Here is a 24,800-nt window from a genome sequence, read left to right as displayed (position 1 = left end):
CAGTGGTCTTATCGTATTCTAGTTTTGGGTCATGAGGTGGAATTTATGGATCAGGGCTTTACTGCTGCCCAATGGCGATTTGTTTATGTTGCCTTCACGTAGCTAAACGGGGTGTACTTCGAAAGTGGATATATGTAGAACCCCCAGAGTTGGTGGGATGGAAGCGAGCACTTCGGGAAGTGGCTCATTGGGAGCTGCGGGGTCTTGAAGGGCGGGGAGAAGGGTCTAACTGGCTGTATAGATTTCTTTGGGAACAGGTCACTGCTGCTTTTGCTGATCCCCTGTGCGGTTGACTTGGTGTTCTTTTTTCTTCTCTTCTTCTTTTTTTTTTCTCTCTCTCTCTTTTTCTTTCTCATGTCGCTGAGGGGTTGGGGTGGGGGGGGGGGCTTACGTCTTGTTTGTTTGTGGGGTTTTTTGCTTTGTTTTGTGGGGGAAAAAGGGAGTACACTGACAGACTGTCTGGTTTTCTGTAGGTTTTCCTTGGCTGCTGTGTGTGTCCTAGGCCCTGCTGAGAACTGGCTGGTTTATTGTGTGGGGGAGGGGAGGCTTGCATATATCTTGCATATTTCATGAATGACTAGTATTACTGTTCTAGTTCACACTACCCTCTTCCCAACCTGTGAGTTGGAGTATGTGCTGTATTTGCTGTTTTTTGGTTACTGCTTGGTTATAATGGCTTTTTCTGTCTGTTTGTTACTTTCTCAATAAAAATGTTTCAAACCAAAAAAAAAAAGAGGAAATCTTTTCTCCAACTTAAACTGTATGGTATGGAGATAGGGGGGAATCTTTTTCTTGAATTTCCCTGTGTTTAGTTTACCATGGATAGAACAGATTAAACTTCCTATTTCTCAATTCAGCGAGACAGTTTTTTTCTTCATGATAAAAATGTTTAATTGAAAGAATATTTACTGGTGGCTAGTGTAAAAATGCATTAAAAAATAGGAGTGGAGAGGTGGAAGGAATCAAGTAGTATTTGGCATAGCTTTGTTTTTGTTCTGGTGTAGTTATATGTGCATAATTCTCCATAAAGTGGGATAGTTTGGGCTATTTTCTCTATTCTTTGTTAGGTGGTTTCCTTTGATAATGCGATTTTCCTTTTATGTTCAATGTTCCTTGTGATTTATTTTTAAAATGAAAATGAAATTTCAAATAAAGTTTCATCTGAAAATTCTAAATGGAAATCATTAGGTAATATGAAAATAACATACAGCATATGAATTTTAACACAGGTGATTACATTCTAACTAGGGAGAATATCCTAAATGTTGTTCTTTTCTAATAAAAAAATGTCAAGCAATTAAAATTGATATTATACTTTAATTCTATATTTTTAACCCACATTTAACCTCCATAAATATACATTTAAGTATTAAGATCATCCCAGCTGTATATTTAAAAAATAAAAGTCTACTAAACATCCATCATAATACTCTAAAATACAATAAAATTTATTCTAAATGCAAATATATAAATCCTTAAACTCGATAACAAGGTTTCTTTACATTGCATTCATATAACAAATATAAGTTACATGACTTCAGGTAATAATAAATAAGTCACTTGAAAGTACTGGAAGCAATGTTTTCTACATTTCTCAGTAGAGTGCATAATTTGGAGTTCAGCCCATAATCCTTCCATTTGTACTGAAGATTCCTTATGTAGGGCGCCCTTGAGTTAAACGAGTCTTCGACCTTGATTTAAGAAAAGAAGAAATAAATATTTTTCTATGACTAATGCGCTGTAGACCTGTGAATAGTAAAACTAACTGATTTGGTATTCTACTTTTCTGCTTTACAAACTGGATTTATAACTCATATCAAATAACCCCCTCTTTACAAAAGCATGGAAGAGGTTTTTAGCACCAGCCGGCATGCTGAATACTCTGTGCTGCTCCGAAGTTCATAGGAACTCTATGACCGTTGGAGTAGCACAGAGCATTCAGTGCACTGGCTGAACTAAAAACCTCTTCTGTGCTTTTGTAAAAGGGGGGGAGGGGAGTCATGTGTGCAAGAGTTCTAGTCAAAGAAGTATTAAACCAAACTATCTCACCCTAAGATGCCTTTTTTCAGTACAGGGTAATATACTCTTTATTAATAACCACTGTGGGCCATATTCTATAAACTGCACCTACATTAGGCACTGCTAGGTGCCCTAATTGCAGTCATATAGTAACGCCTAAGCTCGAGATCTACGCCAAACTTAAATTTTTAATTGGCTTAACCAGTGTGGTAACTGACTGCGCTAATTATCAGCCAATCCAAAAAAACCCATTAAGCAATTTAAGAGTTTGTCACTGAACTCTCAGGATGCCTAAGAGGTGCCCTTCCAAACCTAACAACACCTATTTTAAAAAGTAGGCATGGTTATGGGCAGAGAATAGATGTGGTTGAGTTAGTCATCGCTATGGCTTTGAGGAGTCCTGTTGGTTCAGCTGACCAGGGCTTCCCCTCCTGTGATCAGCTGAACTGGCAGGGAGATCCCCATTTCCTCTCTCTCTCCCTCCCACAAATACCCCCAGCTCCCCTCCAGAGCCCCCTCCCGCTGTGACCAATACCTCATACATCCCCAACACCTCTCCACACACCCCAACATCCCCAAGCCCCCTCAGACACCCCACACATCTCCCAACATCCCCACACACCCCCATACCTTTGGATGAAACACTGGCAGGAGGAATGCCCACTCCCTCCTGCCAATAGGGCCGCCTCTTCTAAATGGCGGTCCTTCCCCATCCCAATGCATCTTGGGATGCACTGGGAAGGGCCTAAAGCCATAAGCCAATCAGGGCCTTAGGCCCATGATGCACTGGGAGAGGGAAGGGCCACCATTTTGAAGAAGCAGCCCTATCTGGAGGAGGGAGTGGGCATCCCTTCTGCAGATGTTTCATCCAAAAGTATGGGGGTGTGTGGGAATGTCAGAAGGGTGTTGGGGGGTATAAGGGGTATTGGGAAGAGGGCTGGAGGGATCTGGAGGGTGTGGAGGAGTGTTGGGGACTTCGGGGAGGGCGAAAGGAGAGTCGGGGTGGCCAGAGGAGAGTCGGGGCGGGCGAAAGGACAGTCGGGCTGCATGCGCGGTATACCCGTGAGCGCGGTATACAAAAGTTTTTGTACATAAAATCATGGTTTCTGCGCGCTATACCCGTGTGCGCGTTTTACACGGGTGCGCGTTATCTGCGTGAAAATACGGTACTTACCAACAAAAATGCCATTTAGGTGTCTATACAGCTTTCTGCAAATAGATACTTAAATGAAACAGCGTGTAGTTTTAAGGGGGACACTGACATGGGCAGGCCGTAGGGAAGACCCTGGGCACCGAAGTGTCCATATAGAATGGACTCTCACCCCCACATTACCAGAGTAGAATTGTAGAACTGCCCCCCCTAATGCCTTTTATAAGTGATTATAAACAAAAGCATTCCCAGGGGCATTATTTGGGTGGCATTCCAATGTATGCATTAATTTTATAAAATAGGCATGCACACACATATATTTTCAACTGCCTGAGAACAGGTGTAAATTTGTGTGGGAGTACTTGTGCACCAGTTGGGATACTTCTGGGAGCCAATGTTATAAAGCAGGGGTAGGAGACTCCTGTCCTCGAGAGCCATATTCCAGGCAGGTTTTCAGGATTTCCCCAATGAATATGCATGAGATCTATTTGCATGCACCGCTTTCAATGCATATTCATTAGGGAAATACTGAAAATCCGACTGGAATATGGCTCTCGAGGACCGGAGTTCCCTACCCCTGTTAGTATGTCTTCACACATTTCTTTTCTTTACCTGTTATAAAATTACTCTTTAGTCACTTAACTCTCCACTGCCCCAAGTACAGAAGTACTTGTAAATAATATATGAACTGCTTTGATTGTAACCACAGGAAGGTGATATATCAAATCCCATCCCTTTTCTCTATTGTCACAGAAGCCTTCTATCTTCTTTTGTGCACACAATAATTTTTATATCTATTACACTCATACTCAAACATTCCGTTATTTCATTTTTGATTGCTTTTTCCATACCACCAGCTTTCACCCCTCACACAGAACAAATCCTTTTGTCAGCTGAGAGAGAGCTAACATGGAAAACATGAAGGCCTGAATCTATCAGCGCCCTCTCTTCTCCAGCCTTGGCTGATCTTGGCTCACCCCTCCCTACCCAAACACTTAATAGGTCATCTTACCAGGCTAATCAAAACCTATCGGTCTGAATAGGAATTTCTTAAAGTAAAGAACCCAATCAGAAAGTTATATGAAGGTGAACTATTATTTCTATCTATTATAAAATAAAGCAAGTCAATAATTTTGTTTACCTTATATTTTTTTCTGGGCCATTCTGTCGAGTGCTGGTTTTTTCAGAAAACTTTACTTGAGCTTCAAGTCTAGAGTAAATACCTCCTACATACTGTAAAATAGAGAAATACCATCAAGCAATTCCAATCCAGAATTCCAGAAATGCATGCATTTTTATTGAAATTTTAAAAAGTACCTTCAAGAATCACTCTTGAAAAATCATTAATACAGAAACATACAGGATAAAGACCGATATGGTCTATCCAGTCTGTCCATTAGGTTTGTCAGGACAGTACTCACTGTGCACATTAGTTTCTCCAAGCCTGGTTTTATGTTGTGGGTTGTACTTAGTAGTTCAGTTTAGAGCTTGACTGAATCCATGACCTTCAATTTCTGCAGTAACTGAATGAATCCCTGATTAAAACTGGTCACTTGGTTTCAGCCGAAACCAAAAGATGAAAACAAAAACTGTCTCTACCCCTACCCAACCAAAAGGTGCTCCCCTCCCAGACATAATACTATACATAATGCAGCCCTCCTCCCAAACCCAACCCTTAGTGGCAGCCCTCCTTGCAAACCTCTTCCCCCAGAAACAGACCCTTCCTGGACCAAGTCATTGATGGAAAGTGGGTACAGGAATGATCCCCTTGCTCCAGCATGGCTGGCTTCTCTTTCAAAATGACAGGAAGTCTTGGCACCCATAAGCAGGAGCAACTGCAAAATGGCCTTCAAGATTTCTCACAGCAACCCTGTGAGACTAACATGGGAGGTCCCAGTGGTCATTTTGTGATTGGAATGAGTAAAAGCAGGAGTGACTAAATATTCTTCCCACTTATGTCATTCCATACCTCTATATGGCTGCTCGGACCTCCGGTGGTAATCTCACAAGACTGTTACTGAAAGTCCCAAAGTCAATTTGAAGGAGGAACAATTGGACTTCATTCCTGCTCCTGAAGAGGCCACTGGACCACCAGTTTCTTAAAGTAGGCCTAGGGAGAAGCTGCAGTAAAGAGTGATTGTGTGTGTGTGGTGGGGGGTGAGGCAGTTTCAGTTGAAAATGCACTGGAATTTGGGCTGGTTTCAGTGCCAACAATCATAGCTGACAGACACCATTCCTTTATCAGGCTTCTCCCCACTTATAGCTCCTTAAGAGTCATCTTCTATGATTAGGCCCCACTACGGAATCAGGGCTCCTTCTAACTATTCCGTAAGCACCTGAAAACTAGGCTTTTCACAAAAATGTAATGCTCTCCTTCCCCCTATACTCAACCTCCATACCCAATATGTTATTCCTTCCTATATTAAACTCTTGTAAACCATGCCGAGCTCTATAACTATGGAGATGATGCGGTATATAAACTTAAGGTTTAGTTTAGTTATGGCAGGAACTACAGGCATGCAAGGGTACAAGTGGAGTAGAGGAGGTAGCCTAGTGGTTAGAGCTAATGCCTCAGCACCCTGAGTTTGATTCCAGCCTGTTCTTTGCGACTCTGGACATTATGTATGGCAAGTCACCTAACACTCCATTGCTCCAGGCACCAGTTAGATTGTGAGCCTGCTGGGACACATAGGGAAAATACTTAAGAGTACTTGATTACTATTCAATGAATTCTAAACTGCTTTGAGACATTGCTCAGGCTAGAAGCAAAGCCGCCTGCACTGCACCCCATCTGCTTCCTGCACTGCACTTTGTGCCTTTGGCTATACATTTGTGTCATCAGTGGCATAATCAAGTGAAGATTATACCGGTTGGTAAATGAGGTAAACTTGGAAACAGCAAACTAAAACCTAATAAAAGGACTACCATGAAACAGTATAAAAAATAAATACTTAACAGCACTGCAGAACCACCACACAACAGAAATATGATAAATGTCAGGATAATACAAACAATACCACAATAGACAGTATGGAAGAACATTCAAGTATTATAATATGATATCAGCATAATACCATTGAAAACACCTAAATAGCATGCATCAGAACATTCAAATAACAGATATGATGCTAATGCTTTTCTACAATACAGCTTACCATGTAGTGAAAGGGCCAAGTGCAGATATATAGATAGGGACAAAATGGCTCATACAGTCTCAGTTGGGATATTTATTTATTTACTTAAAAAATTTATAAACCGCTTGAAATCTAAGTGGTGTACACAGTAAATAGATAGGAATTAGTTACAAAGCTTGGATTGTCCATCCAAGCTTTGTAACATACATCTCTAACATATTTAAGGTGTGAGTGTGTATGGGGGGAGGGGAATGCCAGACTGCCAGCAGGTGAGGAGGGAAGAGATCAATGTAGGACCACAGGGGAAAGGGGGCACCCATCTGGCTCACCAGGCAGTCTGCTATTCTGCAATCCAAAGCTGCCCGATTCAGGAAAAAAAATTTTGATTCGATTCAGCCCATTGAATCGATTTTTCGATTCTATTTGATTTTCCTGCCCAATTAGGCGTTTTATTCAAACATCCTGGTGGGTTTATTTTATAGCCTCTTCACCTCCTTTGCCTTCTCCTAACCACACTGGCGCTGTGGTGTAAACAAAATAAACAAACAAAAAAGACTTTTCCTCTCTGTTAAATCCTAGCTCACATTTGCGGTCTATCACCAGCTCTGGCAGGATACACGTTTCACATCTGACATATTGTAATCACAAAACAGAAAATAAAATGATTTTTTCTACCTTTTGTTGTCTCGTCATTATTCAAATCTTGTTGGTCCCAGGCTCTGGTTGTCTTCTGATAACTTGCTTGCCAGGGTCTCCTTCTTTCTCCGTGCTAACCATCCATCTAACATAAGAACATAAGCAGTGCCTCTGCTGGGTCAGACCAGGGGTCCGTCATGCCCAGCAATCCTCCCCTTCTGTTTACCTTCCCTCTCCCGGAGGTCTGGCATCTTTCCTTTTTTCTTCTCCATCCACAGATCCACCTTTTCTCAACTACTCTTTCATCCAGCATTTCTCCCTCCTTCCCCACCACCCCCGGGTCTACCATATCTCCCTTTCTTTTCCCAACTACCCTCCTATCCAGTATCTCTATCCCACCATTCCTCTACCACACCATTCCTTGTGTCCAACTTCTCTCCCTTTCTGTTCTTCCCTCCCTAAATCCCATTGTCCACCATCTCTCTCCCTCTCCTCTGTTTATAAACCCATTATTTCTTCCCCCCCCAAAGTCTGGCATATGCACGTCTCTTTGAACCCCCCCCCTTCCGTGTACTTCTACACCAGGGCCCTCTTGAAGGCCTGCACCTCCCCCCGAAGGCCTGCCTGTCCCCCCCTGAAGGCCTGTGCCACCATCCCTGAAGGCCTATACCCCCCTGCCCAGGCTACCCTATCATGCCCTGCCTTACCACGCCCGTATTTACCCATTTTCTTATTTCCCCCTTCTTGCTTCTCTACTTCTACTCTTCACTGTTCTTTCTTTCCCTTTCTCCCACAAGACATTTTTCTCTACTCATTCCATCCCTCTCTCCAAATTCTCTTTATCCTCTTTCCAACCCTATATTTCTCTTCCTTTCTCATTCCCATTCTTTGTTCAGTACTTTTTCACTCCTTCAGAGCCTAGTTCTATTGGCTCTTCACTCCTTGCCTCCTTCCCCTCAGCTCTCCTCTCAGGCTGATTGAGGCTACCTAAACTTAATCTCTTTTTTTTTAATCATGCAGCAGTCTGATGGCAGCAGAAGAAATGCTGTGCTGCTGTGAGTCCAGTCTCATGGCAAGAGTTGCAGGTCCTTCCTTCCTCACCCCGAAGCCTGCCTGCCTGCCTTCCCCCAAGCCGACCTGCCACCGATTCCGCCTCCCACCACTCACCCCCTGCCCGACGCCCTTGCTCGCCGCCTCCATTTAACCTTCCCCCTGCTGCTGCCGCAACTCCAAAAGGACCAGGTGCACGCGATTGCACCCGCCGGCCCATAAGCCTTCCCCCGACATCAATTCTGACGGACAGAAGGCTTATGGGCCGGCGGCGTGCAATCACTGCAAGCACCTGGCTCTTTTGGAGCAGCTGCAACGAGTGGAATTAAATGGAGCCGGTGGGCGGACCTAAGCAGATGGGCCACGGTGCAGGCAAGCACCAACAGCAGCAGCATTGTCTATCGAGGCAGTACACAGAACCACCACTGCCATCTGCAGTCATCGTACCAGCGCATCGGACCCACCCTTTAATCTGGCCCTGGATGTGCGGAAGGCTAGGGGGAAGCCGGACACCAGCACTTCCCGACTGAACCTCCCCTCTCACCCACTAAAGCAGGAGTGGCAACGGCCGGCCAGCAAGAGGCAGCACTGCCACTCCTGCTTTAGGGGGCGAGGGAGGAGGGTAAGTCAGCGAATCGGGAGGCCGATTTTTTTTGTTTTGTTTTGAATTGATTCAAATCGATTCACCCAAAGTGAATTGGTAAATCGATTTGAATCGGGCAACACTACTATGCAGCAGTTTTTTTTAAAAAAGGGTGAGCAGCTGTGCAGCTTAGATGGAATACTGCTCCCTGGATCACTTTCATGAATAAGTGATCTAGCAACCTCAAATCTTTTCCAGGAGATGTGTTATGTCCTGAAGAGTTGCAGAGAACATCTGCAAAGGGGAAGAAAATTTTATTGCTGAGTATCTTAACTGCAAAGAAATTGCATTCAAATTTGGGAAAAGGTAAATGGGGTTAAATTTCATTGTCTCTTTTTTTTTTTTTTTTATCATTCTGCTTATTTAGCAAAGTCAGGCTAGACAATAGCATAGCCTTTAAAGTTCCTGTTAGGGTTTCATATAAAAACTGTAGTCTAGTATTTTAGGTTGCATTTATAGCTTAGCATAACCTCAGTTTAGAACACAATTGAGAGAAGCCTTTGATTAGTGATAGGAGGAAGTGAAAAAGTAGCATTGTGAGAGTCAAAGGTGAAGGAGAGGAATACTACAAGCTGATAAGGATAAGGTGGAATTCTTTAACAAATATTTCTCCTGTGCTCAAAGTGGAAGGGCCAGGAGTAAGACTGCAGAAGACCAATACAAATAGGAATGGGAGTATGGCAAGCCCTGAACAATTTTCAGAGGACTGTATTCGTGAGGAGCTAGTGAAACTAAAGGTGAAGAAAACTATGGGGCCGGAAGGCATGTATCCAATGATACAGAAAGAACTTAGGGAAGTTCTGGTGCTCTGCTCGCTGACCTTTTCAATATTTCTCTAGAGCCAGAAGTGGTCCCCAGAGGACTGGAGAAGGGCAGATGTGGTCCCTCTTCACAAAAGAGTAAGTAAGGAGGAGATTGGGAACTACAGGTCGGTAGTCTGGCTTCTGTGATAAGTAATTTAATGGAAACACTTCTAAAAAAGAGAATAGTGAGGTTTCTGGAATCCAATAGATTTACATGACCCGAGACAGCCCAGTTTCACTAGAAGCAGGTCTTGTCAGAGAAATGATTAATTTCTTTGACTGGGTGACCAGATAGTTGGATCGAGGGTGGGGTGGGGTGCTAAATGTGGTGTATTTAGATTTTAGCAAAGTCTTTCCACAGATGCACATAGATGATGAATAAATAAACGAAGTGCCCTTGATATTGGCCTTAAAGTATTGCTAAGTTAGAAACTGGTTGAGTGGTAAATAGAGGTCATTCAGAGAAAAAGGATACTACACGATTTGGTGTGGGGGTTTTGACTTACCGTCTGCATGGTTCCCACTTTTAGTTCTTATTGCTTTGGTCTTCCCAATTGTTTTGAGGGCTGAAAAGGAAGGAGAAATTAGATCTTACCTGCTAATTTTCTTTCCTTTAGGCCCCCCATGCCGGTCCAGAACCCACCTGTAGATGCTGGATGAATGATGTGCAAGTATTTGCCTGTTGAAGGAGATCAAAGATATGTCTGTTTTGCTGCAGTGTGGGCTACTATTTTTAGTTCTCTGTCAGTTTGATTTTTGTGGTTGATATTTTGAGTTGTCCTTTAATGCTGTGTTGGTTCAAAAAAAAGTGAAGTAACCTATGACGTCTGGAGAGATAAGGGAGAAGCTATGTTGGGTTATCTTCTGGCTTTGTTATAGAAATATTGGCTGGCTGGGAACTGCATACAGTATATTTACTATTCTAAAAGTCAAATGTTTTCAGTCTCCCTCTGCTGGTAGGCGTGCATAACCCAAGCATTTTGACTAGTCTGGAAGGCTGATAAGGAAAAAGATGTTTAAATACATCTATGAGATAAATGCACAAGAGGCAAGTCTCTTAATTGAAAGGAAGCTCTAGAATGAGGGAGCATAAGATGAAGGCGAAAGCAGAAAGACTCAGGAGTAACCTGAGGAAATTCTTCTTCATTAAAAAGTTGGCGAATGTGTAGAATAGCATCCTGTTGGAAGTGGTGGAGACGAAAACTGTATCTGAATTCAAGAAAGTTTGGGTCAAGTACATAAGATATCTAAGGGAGAGGAAGGGATCGTAGATAGAAGGATGTGAAGATTGGTGTCATGTCAAAACCGCGGAAGACAAAGGTGCGCGCCGACAACTTAGCGCAGTGTGGAGGCGCGCGCCGAAGAAAATAACTGTTTTTAGGGGCTCCGACGGGGGAGTGTAGGGGGGAACCCCCCCACTTTACTTTATACAGATCGTGCCGCGTTGTGGGGGTTGTAACCCCCCACATTTTACTGAAAACTTCACTTTTTCCCTAAAAACAGGGAAAAAGTTAAGTTTACAGTATAATGAGGGGGGTTACAACCCCCCAAACCACCCACAACGCCGCCGCGATCTGTATTAAGTAAAGTGGGGGGGGGCTCCCCAACAAAACCCCCAGTCGGAGCCCCTAAAAACTGTCATTTTCTTCGGCGCGCGCCTCTGTCTTGCGCTCAGTTGTCGGCGCGCACCTTTGTCTTCCGCGGTTTTGTCTATGAACCGTGAAGATTGGATAGGCCATATGGTCATCTGTCTTCATTTTTTCTATGTTAAAAATATATTTCTTAGTTTTTTACTATTGCTGATTCAATTACTAAAGCAATATTAGAAAGCTGTACTTCTTTGAAACCTGAAGCTGGTTTACTCTATAATTTTATAGAGACAGCCTGAAAGGTAACCAGAGTTTCACCACACATAGATGTTTCTCATGCAATAGGCTAAATATACGAATGGTCACTGAGGCTTTTAGAGATTCTATGAATTTTGAAAGTCCAAAATCTGATATAGGTTCCAACTCCTGTTTGTAAAGGGAAAGGAATCTACCAGGACATGCACTAACAAACCTTGGGTAAGAAAATCTTCATAAGGAGATTCATTTTGAGCTGAAGCAGAAGAAGGAGCAGAGAATCCTTATAGAGAACCCCTCTCCCTCGGAAGATTACTCTGGAATGCAATCTGGATGTGAACAATTTTATAAGTCATTTTGCAAATTCTCAGTTGTGGTTCTGAATCCAAAAAAAGGCAAGAAAGAGAATATGAAATCCTAGAAGAAAATTATCTTTCTGCAAGGGGTATACTGAGAGGCTTGTGCTGTGGTATAACCCTAATACGTTAAACCTGGAAGATCCTTGCAGTACACCCCAACAAAGTCACTGAACATCTTTTGCAAGAATAAACGAGGCTGAAAGAAATAGACATTGGTAGGAATGACATAACCACTACTGTCACTAGCATTGCAGTTGATGCAAAGACTTTCTCTCAGTGTTGACTGACTAGAATATTGTTAGACAGGGAAGGGTAATGTGGGCTACTGTGCTATGATTGGTGAACAGGATGATATCTGCACTGTATAGGTTGATGAACAAAGGAAGGTATAGCACTGCATCAAACTCAGATGTGCATTGGTCTCCATTGAAAAGCTTTCTATATCTACAGCTGAACCAGAACATACATTAACTCTGTTAACTAGCAAAGGCTTTTTGCTTGGCATAAATAGTGCAGTAGGGGTTTGTGACTGCATGTGCTTAGATGTATTGTCCCCATTGCCTTCTGTATAAATGGAATAATTCCTTGAAGAAGGAACTGTGCTGAAAAGGAATAAAGAAGGCTGTTTCTGAAAGTTTAAATGGTTGATTTTCGAACTGTTTGGCAATAGACCAGGATACCAATATCCTATTACAAGTGGTCTCAAACTCAAACCCATAGTGGGGCCACATTTTGGATCTGTAGGTACTTGGAGGGCCGCAGAAAAAATAGTTAATGTCTTATTAAAGAAATGACAACTTTGCATGAGGTAAAACTCTTTATAGTTTATAAATCTTTCCTTTAACAGTTAAAGGAAAGATTTATAAACTATAAAGAGTTTTACCTTCAGCAAAATTGTCATTAACTGTTTTTTCTGCGGCCCTCCAAGTACCCTATTTTTTCTGCAGCCCTCACATTTAAAGTTTAATATCTTTCCTTTCTCAAAACTGACACATTTCAATCACTATATTGAAAATAAAATAATTTTCCCTACCTTTGTTGGTTGGTGACTTTATTTTTCTGTGCTTTTAACTATGTTTCCAGGGCCTTCTTGTCCTTTGACTGTTTTTCTTTCCGTCTTCACTTTCTGCCTTGCATCCATCTTTTGCATTAACTTAATATTCAATTTTTCTGTTTTCTTTTCAAAATCTGCTTTTCCATGTCTTACCTTCCCTTCTATCTCTCTCTTCTTCCGTCCCTATTTCAATGGTCTGACATCTTTCTTTCTTTTCTCTCCCTCCCTCCTTCCTTCCTTTCCCCTGGTCTGGCATCTGTCTCCTTCCCTCCACCAACTTTTTATTTTTTTCACCCTGCCCCCTTCTTTCTTTCTCTCTCTCTCCATGCCCCCTTTCTTTCTATATGTCTGTCTTTCTCTTTCTCTCCGTGCCCCCTTTCTTTCTTTCTCCATGCCCCTTTCTGTCTGTGTCCCGTCTCCCTGTCCTCCCCTTTTGTTCTTTATTTCTCCCTGCCCTCCCCCAAGCCACCATCTGAGAACAGGCCGGCGCCGAGTTCTTAGTTCTCCCTACTTAGCTTCCCCAGCACGAGGCTGACCAATTCTCGCCACCCGACGTCAATTCTAACGTCGGAGAGGAAGTTCCGGGCCAGCCAGGCAGCGATTGGCTGGCCCAGAACTTCTTCTCCGACGTTAGAATTGACATCGGGTGGTGAGAATTGGTCAGCTCAGCGCTGGGGAAGATAAGCAGTGAGAGCTAAGAACTCGGTTCCAGCCTGTTCCCTGATTGCGGTAGTGTTAGCCTATTCATCGGCTGTGGTGGCGGCCTGTTCCTCAATGGCAGTGAATTGGGGGAGGGCAGTGAGAAGGAAAGCATGTTGGGGACCCCTACTTTAGGTGAGCCGTGAGCTGCACTCAAATGGCTAAAGAGCCGCAGTTTGCCGACCACTGACATAGGCCAATGTGAAGAAACACTACCACAGGAGAAATCATAGGGGGTTAAACAAAAAAATTTCTGTGGGACAGATAATTGCAATTTCCAAAGAAACACATTTTTCACATACTTGCCAAAGGCCTACAGCCCTACACTGCAACTGCCGCCACAGCCTGGGATGCCTCATTGCTTGGTTCTGGTGCTTGTGGGTGAGCTACAGGACAGGGTGAGCTGTGCGCTCCGGATCCAGGCTGAGAGGGAGCGGAGGGAGGCTGAGATTGAGAGATGCACAGCGCAACCTGGAAGCCGCTAATGCCGCCTAGAGACGCAAGCCAAAGTGGGCGGAGGGAGGCTGAGACTGGGAGAAACACAGCGCCACCAGGAGGCTGTTTGTTGACATTCCCTCCGACGCAAGTCATTTACAGCACTTGCGGTCTGTACGCAATTGTCCTCTCCACAATCGGAAAACTTGTGAAGTGGAGAGGGCAGATCGTGGGCCGCAAAATAGTCCCTGGGGGGCCGCATGTTTGAGACCGCTGTGTTACAATACAAGTGGACATAAACCTTTCAAGAATGACAGGTTCAGCATTTATTTAGAAGTCCACACCTTGACAAAACCAACCTGTAGGCATACTCACATTTCAGCAATAATTACTAATACTGCTACTCATCATTTCTATACTAAACATATGCAGCACTACTAAACATATGCAGCACTGTACATCAAAACATAGGATAGTCCCTGCTCAAAAGAGCTTACAATCTAGTCAAAACAGGAAAAATGGACAAGACAAAGTGTTGTTCTGCTCCCAACAGCTTCATGCTAGTTTATGATATAACTCTAAGATGTGTTTAATTTTATTCTCACTCCATAGAACTTTAATGCTGAAGTTATTTCCTGCTATGGTTTATGAACAATGCTTTGTGTGAAGTGTAGTCTTGTGCAAGCTGCTGCCACTCTTGCTTACCTGTATAAGCTTCACTGCAAGTGATTTTTTTTTCTAAGACCTCTTCCCTTTTCCTCTCATCTAAGCTTCAGTCATGTATCTCACTGCTGGTTCTTCCTGGTCACCTCTGATGGGTCTGCAAAGGTATGACCTCTCTTTGTCCCTTTGGTCTCTTCTTTTCTTTCCCCTAGCCTTATGGGTATTCCCTAATAATCCTTTGTCTCAGAGGTCAGTCATACTTGTCCTTCAGTCTGAAACACATGTAGCTGTTGTCCCTGAACAAAGGACCAGTCTTTTCACCATAATGGAAGTGACAGGTATGCAAATCTCTCTCATGCATATTCATTAGGGATATCTTGAAAATCCGACTGGCTGGGGTGTCCCCAGGACAGGGTTGAGAACCACTGAATTAGGGCATACCAGAAGAATACTTACTTCCTTTCCGTCCTTGGATTTGACACGATCCACATCCCCCAATCTCATTTTGATCAATTGTCCTGTAATTTCAGTCATCCGTCGCTGATCTGCACACAGAAAAACAATAAGTTAAGGCTATCTCTCATTCATAACCCATTCACTAAGATCAGAAAATGAACAAGTGCACAGATACTGCAGCCTCAATACAGCACTCCAACTATGCTACTCGCATATGCTGCCATCAGTACAATGCCATATGCGAGTAGCTCCGTTGGAGTGCTGTAAAAAGTAGTGATTAAACCATTTCCTGGTGCTTTTCCTACACAAAATTCTAAGTGTAGGAGGTTCCCCAACCTGATGCCGACTTGCAAAAGGTTAGAAAATTTTAAATATGCAGTGGATGGCAGCGATTTGATTTCCGTGGTGGCGTGACAGAAGATGGCAACAGAACCTGCTGAATTGGAGGTAGAGGAACAACTATTGTCAAGCAGGAACTGAAGGTCGTTAAGTAGGATTTGAAGAGATAGCTTAAAAAACTCAAAGAGGAGTGAGGTCTAGACTTTGTTCATAATACCCTTGATGAGATTCCCTCAGAGGTATGTGATCTCGGATATAATATAGAGCAAGCTGAGGAGCATAAGGACACATTGGCTAGTGGTTTAAAAGTGCTCCAAACTAGCACTAAGAAGGACCGTGCTAATATATTGGAGATTCAGTATCAATAGAAGATTTGGAGAATTACTCATGGCACTATAACTTGAGATTTAACGGCATAACTGAAACTGATGACTATGTTGTGCTGATGAAAGATTTTTGTGCTACTCTCCTGCACAGAGAGGCAGGGAGTGAACAGAGAGACCTCTGGATTCTTCAAGCTCACAGAGGCTCGGGGCAGAGGAAAGGTGGGGCTCCCTGGGATGTAGGGCGCTGAATGCTCTGCGCTGCTCCAAACACTCATAGAGTTCCTATGAGCGTCGGGAGCAGCATAGAGCATTCAGTGCACCTACTTGCACTAAAAACTGCTTCTGTGGTTTTGTAAAAGGGGGGGTGTTTGTGATGAAACAGCAGGTATTACATAAGGAACGGCAGCAAAGACATATTCTTTGAAAGGGCATTAAAGCAGCTGCCTGGTCCTCTTTACAAAAAAAGGCACTCTTAAGAGAGTTACTGCATTTCTATAGACTGCTGGACTGAGATACAGATGGCTGTTTCAATTGCATTATGGATTACAGTGGTGGCAGAAAAGTACAGGAGAGTAAAAACACTGAAGAAGGCCTGGAAAGCATTACAGAACTTAAGCTGTATTAACCTATTAAGGAGGGAACAACTTTCTGTGCCACAGCAGAACCCCAGAGCAGATTCAGCATGGCAACATGTGGTGGGAGGTAGAAGGAAGATGCAGAAAACACCATATCCTGACCAGAAGTTTTTTGAAGTCCCTGTGGATTGTTGAGAGATAGTTTTATCCACCACCCACTAGTCTGGACTATGTTTGAGTGTGTAATGACTGCAGTAGGGGTAGTTGGCAGTATCCCGTGAGAACTGATGGCAGCCATTCAGGGAGCGGCACAGGACTAGGCAGTGCCTTGTGCGCCGCTCTGCCGCTGCTGGAAGAGATCAGGAGGCAGCTGTGGCGCGGGACCGCTAGGATTTTAAAAAAAGGTACCGGAGGGATTAAAAAAGGTACCATGGAGGGGGGATTGCCTACCACTGCCTAACACTAGACCTGCCCAGGAGGGGAGGTCATTGGTTGCCAATGGTCTACATGGTTGTACTTTTTTTTTTTTAATTCTTTATTCATTTTTAAACTTACATCAAGTGTACAGCAAATATCAAACAATTATAATACAACATCACTTGAAAAATCTTCAATATCATACACCAAGAAGATTTAATCCCCACCCCCCTCCCAAATTCATATACAACTAATATATACCACATGAAAATAATAACTTATGATAATCCTAAATATATTCTTAATGGAAAATCAAGAAACCCCCCCACACCAAATCCACATGTGATTTAAGATTGGAAAAAGTGTAACTTATTCATTACTATAATTTAATAATGGTCCCCACACATCCTTAAATTTATTATAATATCCTTTTTGAACAGCCAACGCTCTTTCCATTTTATACACATGACAAACTGAATTCCACCAAAAACAATAATTCAGTCTTCTACAGTCCTTCCAATTATGTGTTATTTGCTGGATGGCAACTCCTGTTAATATCATCAAAAGCTTGTTATTATTAGCAGATATTTGACATGTAGCTCTCATAGACATGCCAAATAAAATTGTGTCATATGACAATGCTACATGATTCTCTAACAAGCAATTTATTTGATCCCAAATAGACTCCCATAAAGCCTTAATGAATGGACAGTTCCAGCTTCGAGATGACAATGCCAACATCTATTAGACTTAGAGCAATCTAATTTTTATAAACGAACAGGGGTCCAGAGTGCTCTTATGTACTTTTTTAAAATTTGTTCTTGGTCAGATCCAAAGGGTTCTACTTTAGCTCATCCTTTTCGATTTGTCTGCCGCCTTTGATATGGTTGATCACCGCCTACTCCTTGATACGCTGTCCTTGTTGAGATTCCAGGGTTCTGCCCTCTCTTGGTTGTCTTCCTATCTCTCCCATCGCACCTTCAGTGTATGCAATGGTAGTTCCTCCTCCACAGCCTAACCACTATCGATTGGTGTACGTCAAGGCTGTCCTAGGACTACTCCTTTTCTCAATCTACACTTGCTTATTTGGAGCGCTGACCTCCTCCCACAGCTTCCAGTATCACCTCTATGCTGACGACTCCCAGATCTACCTCTCTGAGCCAAATATCTCTACTGAAACCCAGACCAGAGTTTCAGCCTGCCTGTCCGATATCGCCACCTGGATGTCTCACTGCCATCTAAAATTGAATATGGCTAGAACAGAGTAGCTCATCTTCTCGCCTAAACCCACCTCTCCACTTCCCTCGTTCTCCATCTCTGTAGACAACACGCTCATCCTTCCTGTTTTGTCTGCTCGTAATCTAGGGGTCATCTTTGACTTCTCTCTCTCCTTCACCGCCCAGATGCAGCATATTGCTAAAACCTGCTGCTTCTTCCTCTATTAATATTACCAAAATCTGATCCTTCCTCTCTGAACACACTACCAAAACATGTCCTCATCACCTCATGCTTAGACTACTGCAACTTGCTACTCTCAGGCCTTCAGCTTAGCCATCTTGCTCCCCTCCAAGCTGTCCAGAATTTGGCTGCATGACTCAGATTACGGGAGAGCCGCTTTACTCACGTTACTCCTCTCCTAAAGTCACTTCATTGGTTTCCCATCTGTTTCCAAATACAATTCAAACTCCGCTTACTAACCTACAAATGCACTTCATTCAGCTGCTTGTCTCTCTTCACTTATCTCCCCCTATGATCCCCCCTGTGAGCTCCACTCAGCTGGTAAGTCCCTCCTATCTGTGCCATTCTCTTCAACTGCCAACTCGACTCTGTCCCTTCTTCCTTGATGCACCGTATGCTTGGCAAAAGCTGCTCGAATGAATCTCTATGGCAGGCTCCATCTCTGGCAGTGTTCAAGACACATTTAAAAGCTTTCCTCTTTGAGAGTGTTTTTGACTTCTAACTGCTCTCATCTTGGGTTCTGCATCCTCTACCCTCTATGTCATGTCTGTCTGTCCAAGTTAGACTGTAAGCTTTTCCAAGCAGGGATCATCTATATATGTCAAAATGTACAACGCTGTGTATACCTTTCAGCGCTATATACTAAGTGATAAGTAGTAATGAAGTAAAACATACTTTTAAGACGCATAGACATAAAAAGAATGATGTAAGAGTGCAACCATTTGCAAGTCATGAACATAACTAACCTTCTTCTCTCTGTGCATCCTGGTTATACCTTAGGGATCTTGAGATATCCCATTTATTTCTCTGCATGCCAACACTATATGAAAAAATAAATATTAATTATATTGGATTTTTTTTTTTAATAAATAAACTTGAAAAATCCATGGAAAGCTGAGGAAAAACTCTTACTTGAAGGGAGATGTGTCTCGAGAGGACTGCAAAATAAAATAAAGAAATAATCCTACATTATAATTTTTAGAAGGCATCTGTAGTTTTACTGACAGACATCCACTGAATCCGTTACTTTGTACATTCTCAAGGCCATGTGGCAGTTCACCTAGAAAATCTGGGGTTATCAGTGTACCTGATCCAAATTATTTTAAAAATATATAAAGCAGACAATGTTTTATAAGCATTACAATGTGCTTCTTTCATTGCTAAATTAATATTAATAAACATATTTTAAAACCTCAACAGGGAAGAATCAATTAACTTATGATGGGTTTTTTCAGCTTGCATTCTTAATCTGTTGCAAGATATTTGTACCAGAATCATCTCATCACATTTTAACTAGGAGGGCAATTGTCATGCTCCTTTGAAAATATGAAGGGAATGCAAAGCACAAGTACTTTCATTTCCCCAAATTATCCCTATCATCCTATTCACTAAAATAAAACTGTGTGCTATAAACAGTGTGTGTACTTTTATCCACATGGGCAGGAAGGATCAAGGAAAGGATTTCGTGAAAACGTTTGACCCCCTTTTATCAAACCATGGTAGAGCTTTTCACCATGGGCCAATGAAATAAATGCTCCAACGCTCATAGGAACTGAATGAACATTGGAGCATTTACCTCACCAGCTTGCGGTAAAAAGCTCTACCAGGGTTTGATAAAGGGGCCCTTTGGCTGTTACCCCTAAATGAGAAAATAAGCATTGCTGAACAAGAGTTCATTACCTTCTCCAAGGATTTCTCCTTTTTTTGAACACTAGGTGAAGACACTTGTTTCTTTGATTGGTTGTGGAACTTCTTTGGCTTCTCCTTTCTCCCTGCTAATTAAAAGTAATTGAAGTAAGTAAATAGCTAACTATGGAACCCATTTACAAAGCTGCAGTAGCGAGTCTCAGGGTGCCAAATGTGACATAGCCCATAGGAATTCAGTGGGATTAATCACATTTGCTGCGAAGGACTCACTACCGTGGCTTTCTAAAAGGTACCCTTTATCAGATGTCTAAGATCATCAATTATATAGATTCCAAAGCCTATCAAATTCTGGGGACATGGCTCATTACAGTGGCTATAAATTTCTTGACATCCAGAATTGTTGTGTCATTGTCACTGAAACAGGAGTGGTCTTTTTATTTGCATCATACAACTTTCAGTGAATTTGAGCAGCACAATACAAAACACCTGTGCCGATCTGGTAAGACTTAATATCTGGCAGCTAGTACAGAAATTTCTTGCATCAAAGTGGCTCAAATTCATAATAAAATGCACAATGCAGAGTAGAAGTAGCCTGCAAAATGAAAGGTGATGAAAGGGGCTAGGATGTTCAAAACATGTGGCTAGCTGGGGGAATAACTAGAGAGTTGTCTGCTCAAAGGGGGATCAAAACAACAAGAGGAATGGTGAGGTGATTCTGCTAGGGATAAGGAGACTATGAAAGGAGAAAACAACTGAGTAAAAAGTGGTGACAACAGAAAGACCTGAACAAACAAAAGAAGCACCTGCAGAACGGGGACCAAGATGTCTTTAATTATTATAGTGCAAAAATTTTTAAATACATGGTTGTAATATTTAACTAATTGTTTTTTTATTCAAGATTATAAAATGGTTGCCATTTATGATTATTTTGTGATCACAATCCTGTTTAAAGTTTTTTGCTGTTTCTTTGCTTTTTATATAAGATTGACCTTCAGAAAACTTGGTCAAATAGCATCATCATTAAGCGCAGCCACAAATAAGGACACGATCAAAAAGAAGTTTCTGGATGGCCTTCTAAAAGACAATATAAAGAGCATGCCTGACATTTTTTTGGATCGTGTACAGAATGAAAACGCTGGAAGTAGAAGGTTGTTTTTTTAAATATACATTTGATTTATTCTCAGCAGTTTTCAATAAGTGTTTTGCAGTCAAAGTCAACTGAATCAAATTATTTCTCACAGTTGTTTATTCTTCGGAGTACTGGGATCAAACAGTGGTAAGAGTAAGGCTTTTTAAGGGCTGTTTCACAGACAAAAAAATTTATCACATGGGAACATTATTTGACGCATATAAAAGCATGGCACATTTTGGTATGGCCTTTGAGTGTAGTTCATAATAGTTTAATTCTTATTGAGAACTTCACTTCTTAGCATGAGATTAATTAATCACAAATTTAGCAACTCATTACAGCAAATAATGGTAACAGTTTTATTGTAAAGCTCCTTTCAGCTTGGTTCACACACTGAAAATTAATCACATGCGAACATTATTTGTCACATATACATGTGGCACTTTTTAGTATGATCTTCGGGTACAGTTTACAATAATATCATGCTTGTTCAATTCATATTGAGTACTTCACTTTTTAGTATGGGATTAATTAAATATAAATTTAGTAACTCATAGCATTTTCTGCAGCTATTTTTTGGCTATTTAATTCTCATGGATTTTTGGATCTTTCAGTTGGCACTTTATTAACAATTCACATAACTTTTTAATTATATAATGTACACTGTTCTTTTATTTTTAATCCTGCTTTTGATTTTAAGGACATCAACTTTGTGAGACTTTGTCACTTGGCAAATTTATGAAGTAAGAAGGGACAAATTCATTTATAGGTAACTAATATATTTCATTTTTATGAATATATTTTATGAATGGTATATACATGATTAGGAAGTCTTATGATTGCATATTTATATGTCTGTGGACTTTATATTACAATTCATTCAATCTTTTGATACTTTGATTGTGTTTCATTTAACAAAATACATTTTATAATCTTGAGGAAGTCATAAATGTTATTATTTTCTATTATTTTTAATCATGTCTGTTTTTTAAATTTGTTTTTATTTATGCTTTCAGGCAGACTTTCTGGGTCACCAGGCCGCGCAGTGGTATAAATTATTATCTGGCTATTTGATTAAGAAACCTAAAACTGGACTTAGAGATATTTGGAGCATTGAGATTAAGCATGAAATTAATGCATCTCAATGGCCACGTATTTGGTCTTGGAGAATGAGATGTACAATGTCTGCGTCTATGAGGCAAACATGTTTTTTCCTGTTGCATAGAGCACTCTGGACCCCTGTTCGTTTACAAAAATTGGATTGCTCTAAGTCTAATAGATGTTGGCATTGTCATCTTGAGGCTGGAACGTTAGATCATCTGTTATTTTATTGTCCTTTTATCAATGCTTTTTGGAAATTAATTTGGGATCAGATAAATTGTATTCTTGATAATCCTGTAGCCTTGTCATATGATACCATCTTATTTGGCATGGCTATGAGGGCGAAGTCTCAAATATCATCTAATAACAATAAGCTTTTAATGATTTTAACAGGAGTTGCCATTCAACAGATAACCTATAATTGGAAAGACTACACAAGATTGAATTACCGGTACTGCTTTTGGTGGAATTCGGTGTGCCATCTGTATAAGATGGAAAAAATATTAGTGGTTAAAAAAGGATGTTTTCATAAATTTGAGGATGTATGGAGGCCATTAATAAATTATTATAAGGATTAATCAATATTTTCCCCTTTTAATAATTGTGATTTGGGGAGGGAGGGTGGGTTTTAGTTTATCTTATATTTAAATGGAGAATGATATTAGTATTGTACTATGATCTACTTATTTATCAAATATGTTTCATGTGGGGTGGGTGGGGATTAAATTCTTTTCTGTAAGAATTGTAGATTTTCAAGTGGAATTGTATATTTTTTGAATGACTTTCTGTTCACTTGATGTAAAATTTAAAATGAATAAAGATTAAAAAAAATAAATAAAAAAAATTTGTTTTTATTTGATATAATGTATCTATGTACTTTATAATTTATACATATACATATTATCCTAAATTGTGTTTTAGATCCTTGATGCTGGCTTTGTGCCAAAATACGGGCCTTGTCGGGTCATAACAACAAGAGTTAGTCCCTACTACAAACTGCTGTACTGGTTACCAATAAAGGCACAAATAATGTTTAAATTTTCTTGTGTTTTTTTTCAAGCTGGTTTGGGGACTAGTTCCCACCTATCTTTTATCTCATTTCGTGCTACAAGGATAACCAGAAATTGTAATCTTTTTGCATATACAAGCATTATTGGCTGTAAATACAAATCCTTTCTGGATAGAACTCTCATGTATCAAGCAAGTAAACAGCGATCTTAGGCAACTACACAAATGGAGCTAGGCTGACTTACGGCCCCTTTAGGAAAGAAATTAAAACTGCATTGTTTGATAGATTTATCCCCTAAACAAAAACTACACTAAATCTAACAATTTTACAGTAGTACCTTGGATTACGAGTATAATCCGTTCCAGGAGCATGCTCGTAATCCAAAATGCTCGTTTATCAAAGCGAGTTTCCCCATAGAAAATAATGGAAACTCGCTTTGATGCGTTCCCCCCCCCGAGAACCGGCATTGCTCCCCTCGAAGGCCCCCCCCTGCGATCCGGCACCCCCCCTGCCTCGAACCGGCACCCCCCCCGCCACGATCCGACACCCCCCCCGAAACGATTGGGCACCCCCCCGACACGATCCGACCCTCCCCCCCCGACACAATTGGGCACCCTCTCGCCACGATCCGACATCCCCCCCGACACAATTGGGCACCCCCCTGCCGCTTCTTACCCTCATCTGGGCACTCTTGAAGCTCGGCCTCCTCGTCTGTTGGGCCTTGAGCATTTGAGCATGCTCAAGGCCTGCGAGTTCACAAGAACGTGAACTTGCAGGCCTTGAGTATGCTCTGATGCTCAAGGCCCAGCAGACGAGGAGACCGAGCTTCAAGAGTGCCCAGATGAGGGTAAGAAGCGGCGGGGGGGTGCCCAATTGTGTCGGGGGGGATGTCGGATCGTGGCGGGTGGGTGCCCAATCGTGTCGGGGGGGTCGGATCGTGGCGGGGGGGTGCCAGTTCGAGGCAGGGGGTGCCGGATTGCAGGGGGGGTGTGCCGGATTGCGGTGGGGGGGGGGTGTGTGTGCTCGTAAATCGAGCCATGCTCGGTTTCTGAGGCACCGATTTTGCAAATGTTTTGCTCGTCTTGCAAAACACTCGCAAACCGGTGCACTCGTAAACCGAGGTACCACTGTATTATATCTTTCTTGTGTAATATGTTGTACTTTTATAATGTTATAATTTTATAATCTGTACATTGTAATTCGCTGATTGCCCAGCTCTCTTCAGTGTTAACCGCCTAGAAGTCGTCTGATTATGGCGGTATAGAAGAATAAAGTTATGTTATAATAATTAAAGATATCTTGGTCCCCAATTCTGCAGGCCATTTGGTACTTCTTTTGTTGTTTATTCTGTGGACAATGCACTTTTGTGATCCCTTTCATATTTGTCTTGAACAGCTGGGGGACAGAGGAACATATCTGGGAACAAATGAGGGTAAGGGGGACATGGATTTGATATACTGATTTTTCAAAGGTACAACCAAAGAAGCTTACATATATTATATGCAGGCACTTTGGCCCAGATTCTGTATAGGACAGAATTGGGTTTTTGTTTAGAGTTTAGATGCGATTAGTATAGTGGCCACAACTACAGCCGCCAGTCTCCCCAACCCCCCCCCCCGACGATCGCGGCAGGAAGGTGCCCAACCCCTCCTGCCAAAATAACTCGCCCCCCCAAAGATTTCCGACAGGAGGGTACCCAACCCCTCCTGCCGGACCCCCCCCCCCAACGACCCCCCAAACAAAATGCCCTAACCGCCCTCCCCAGACTCCCCCAACAACCTCCTCAAAGATCGCCGGCAGGAGGGTGCCCAACCCCTCCTGCCGGACCATCAACACCCCCCCCCGAAGATCACC

The 24,800-nt window shown here is 42.0% G+C and overlaps 1 protein-coding gene across 5 annotated transcripts in view; it reads right to left on the bottom strand.

The window, feature by feature from the left end:
- Positions 1 to 543: 543 nt before the first annotated feature.
- KIAA1841 (KIAA1841 ortholog) overlaps positions 544 to 24,800 on the bottom strand; it is a 148,567-nt gene continuing 124,310 nt past the window's right edge. For 3 of the 5 annotated variants that reach the window (XM_033938204.1, XM_033938200.1, XM_033938202.1), the window contains 6 exons: positions 19,741 to 19,835; positions 18,973 to 18,998; positions 18,807 to 18,880; positions 14,946 to 15,034; positions 4,311 to 4,402; positions 544 to 1,691 (listed from right to left, as the gene is read on the bottom strand). In XM_033938204.1, coding sequence (XP_033794095.1) covers positions 1,655 to 1,691; positions 4,311 to 4,402; positions 14,946 to 15,034; positions 18,807 to 18,880; positions 18,973 to 18,998; positions 19,741 to 19,835 — 413 coding nt within the window. In that variant the 3' untranslated portion in view covers positions 544 to 1,654. Of the gene's footprint in view, positions 1,692 to 4,310; positions 4,403 to 9,941; positions 10,002 to 14,945; positions 15,035 to 18,806; positions 18,881 to 18,972; positions 18,999 to 19,740; positions 19,836 to 24,800 lie in introns of all 5 variants that reach the window. The other 2 variants (XR_004538813.1, XM_033938201.1) reach the window with 2 other exon arrangements.

The sequence above is a fragment of the Geotrypetes seraphini genome, chromosome 3, assembly GCF_902459505.1.
Source record: "Geotrypetes seraphini chromosome 3, aGeoSer1.1, whole genome shotgun sequence".
NCBI classification, from domain to species: Eukaryota; Metazoa; Chordata; class Amphibia; order Gymnophiona; family Dermophiidae; genus Geotrypetes; species Geotrypetes seraphini.
Note: the sequence above shows the minus strand (reverse complement) of the source record. Positions and strands in the feature narration are given on the sequence as shown.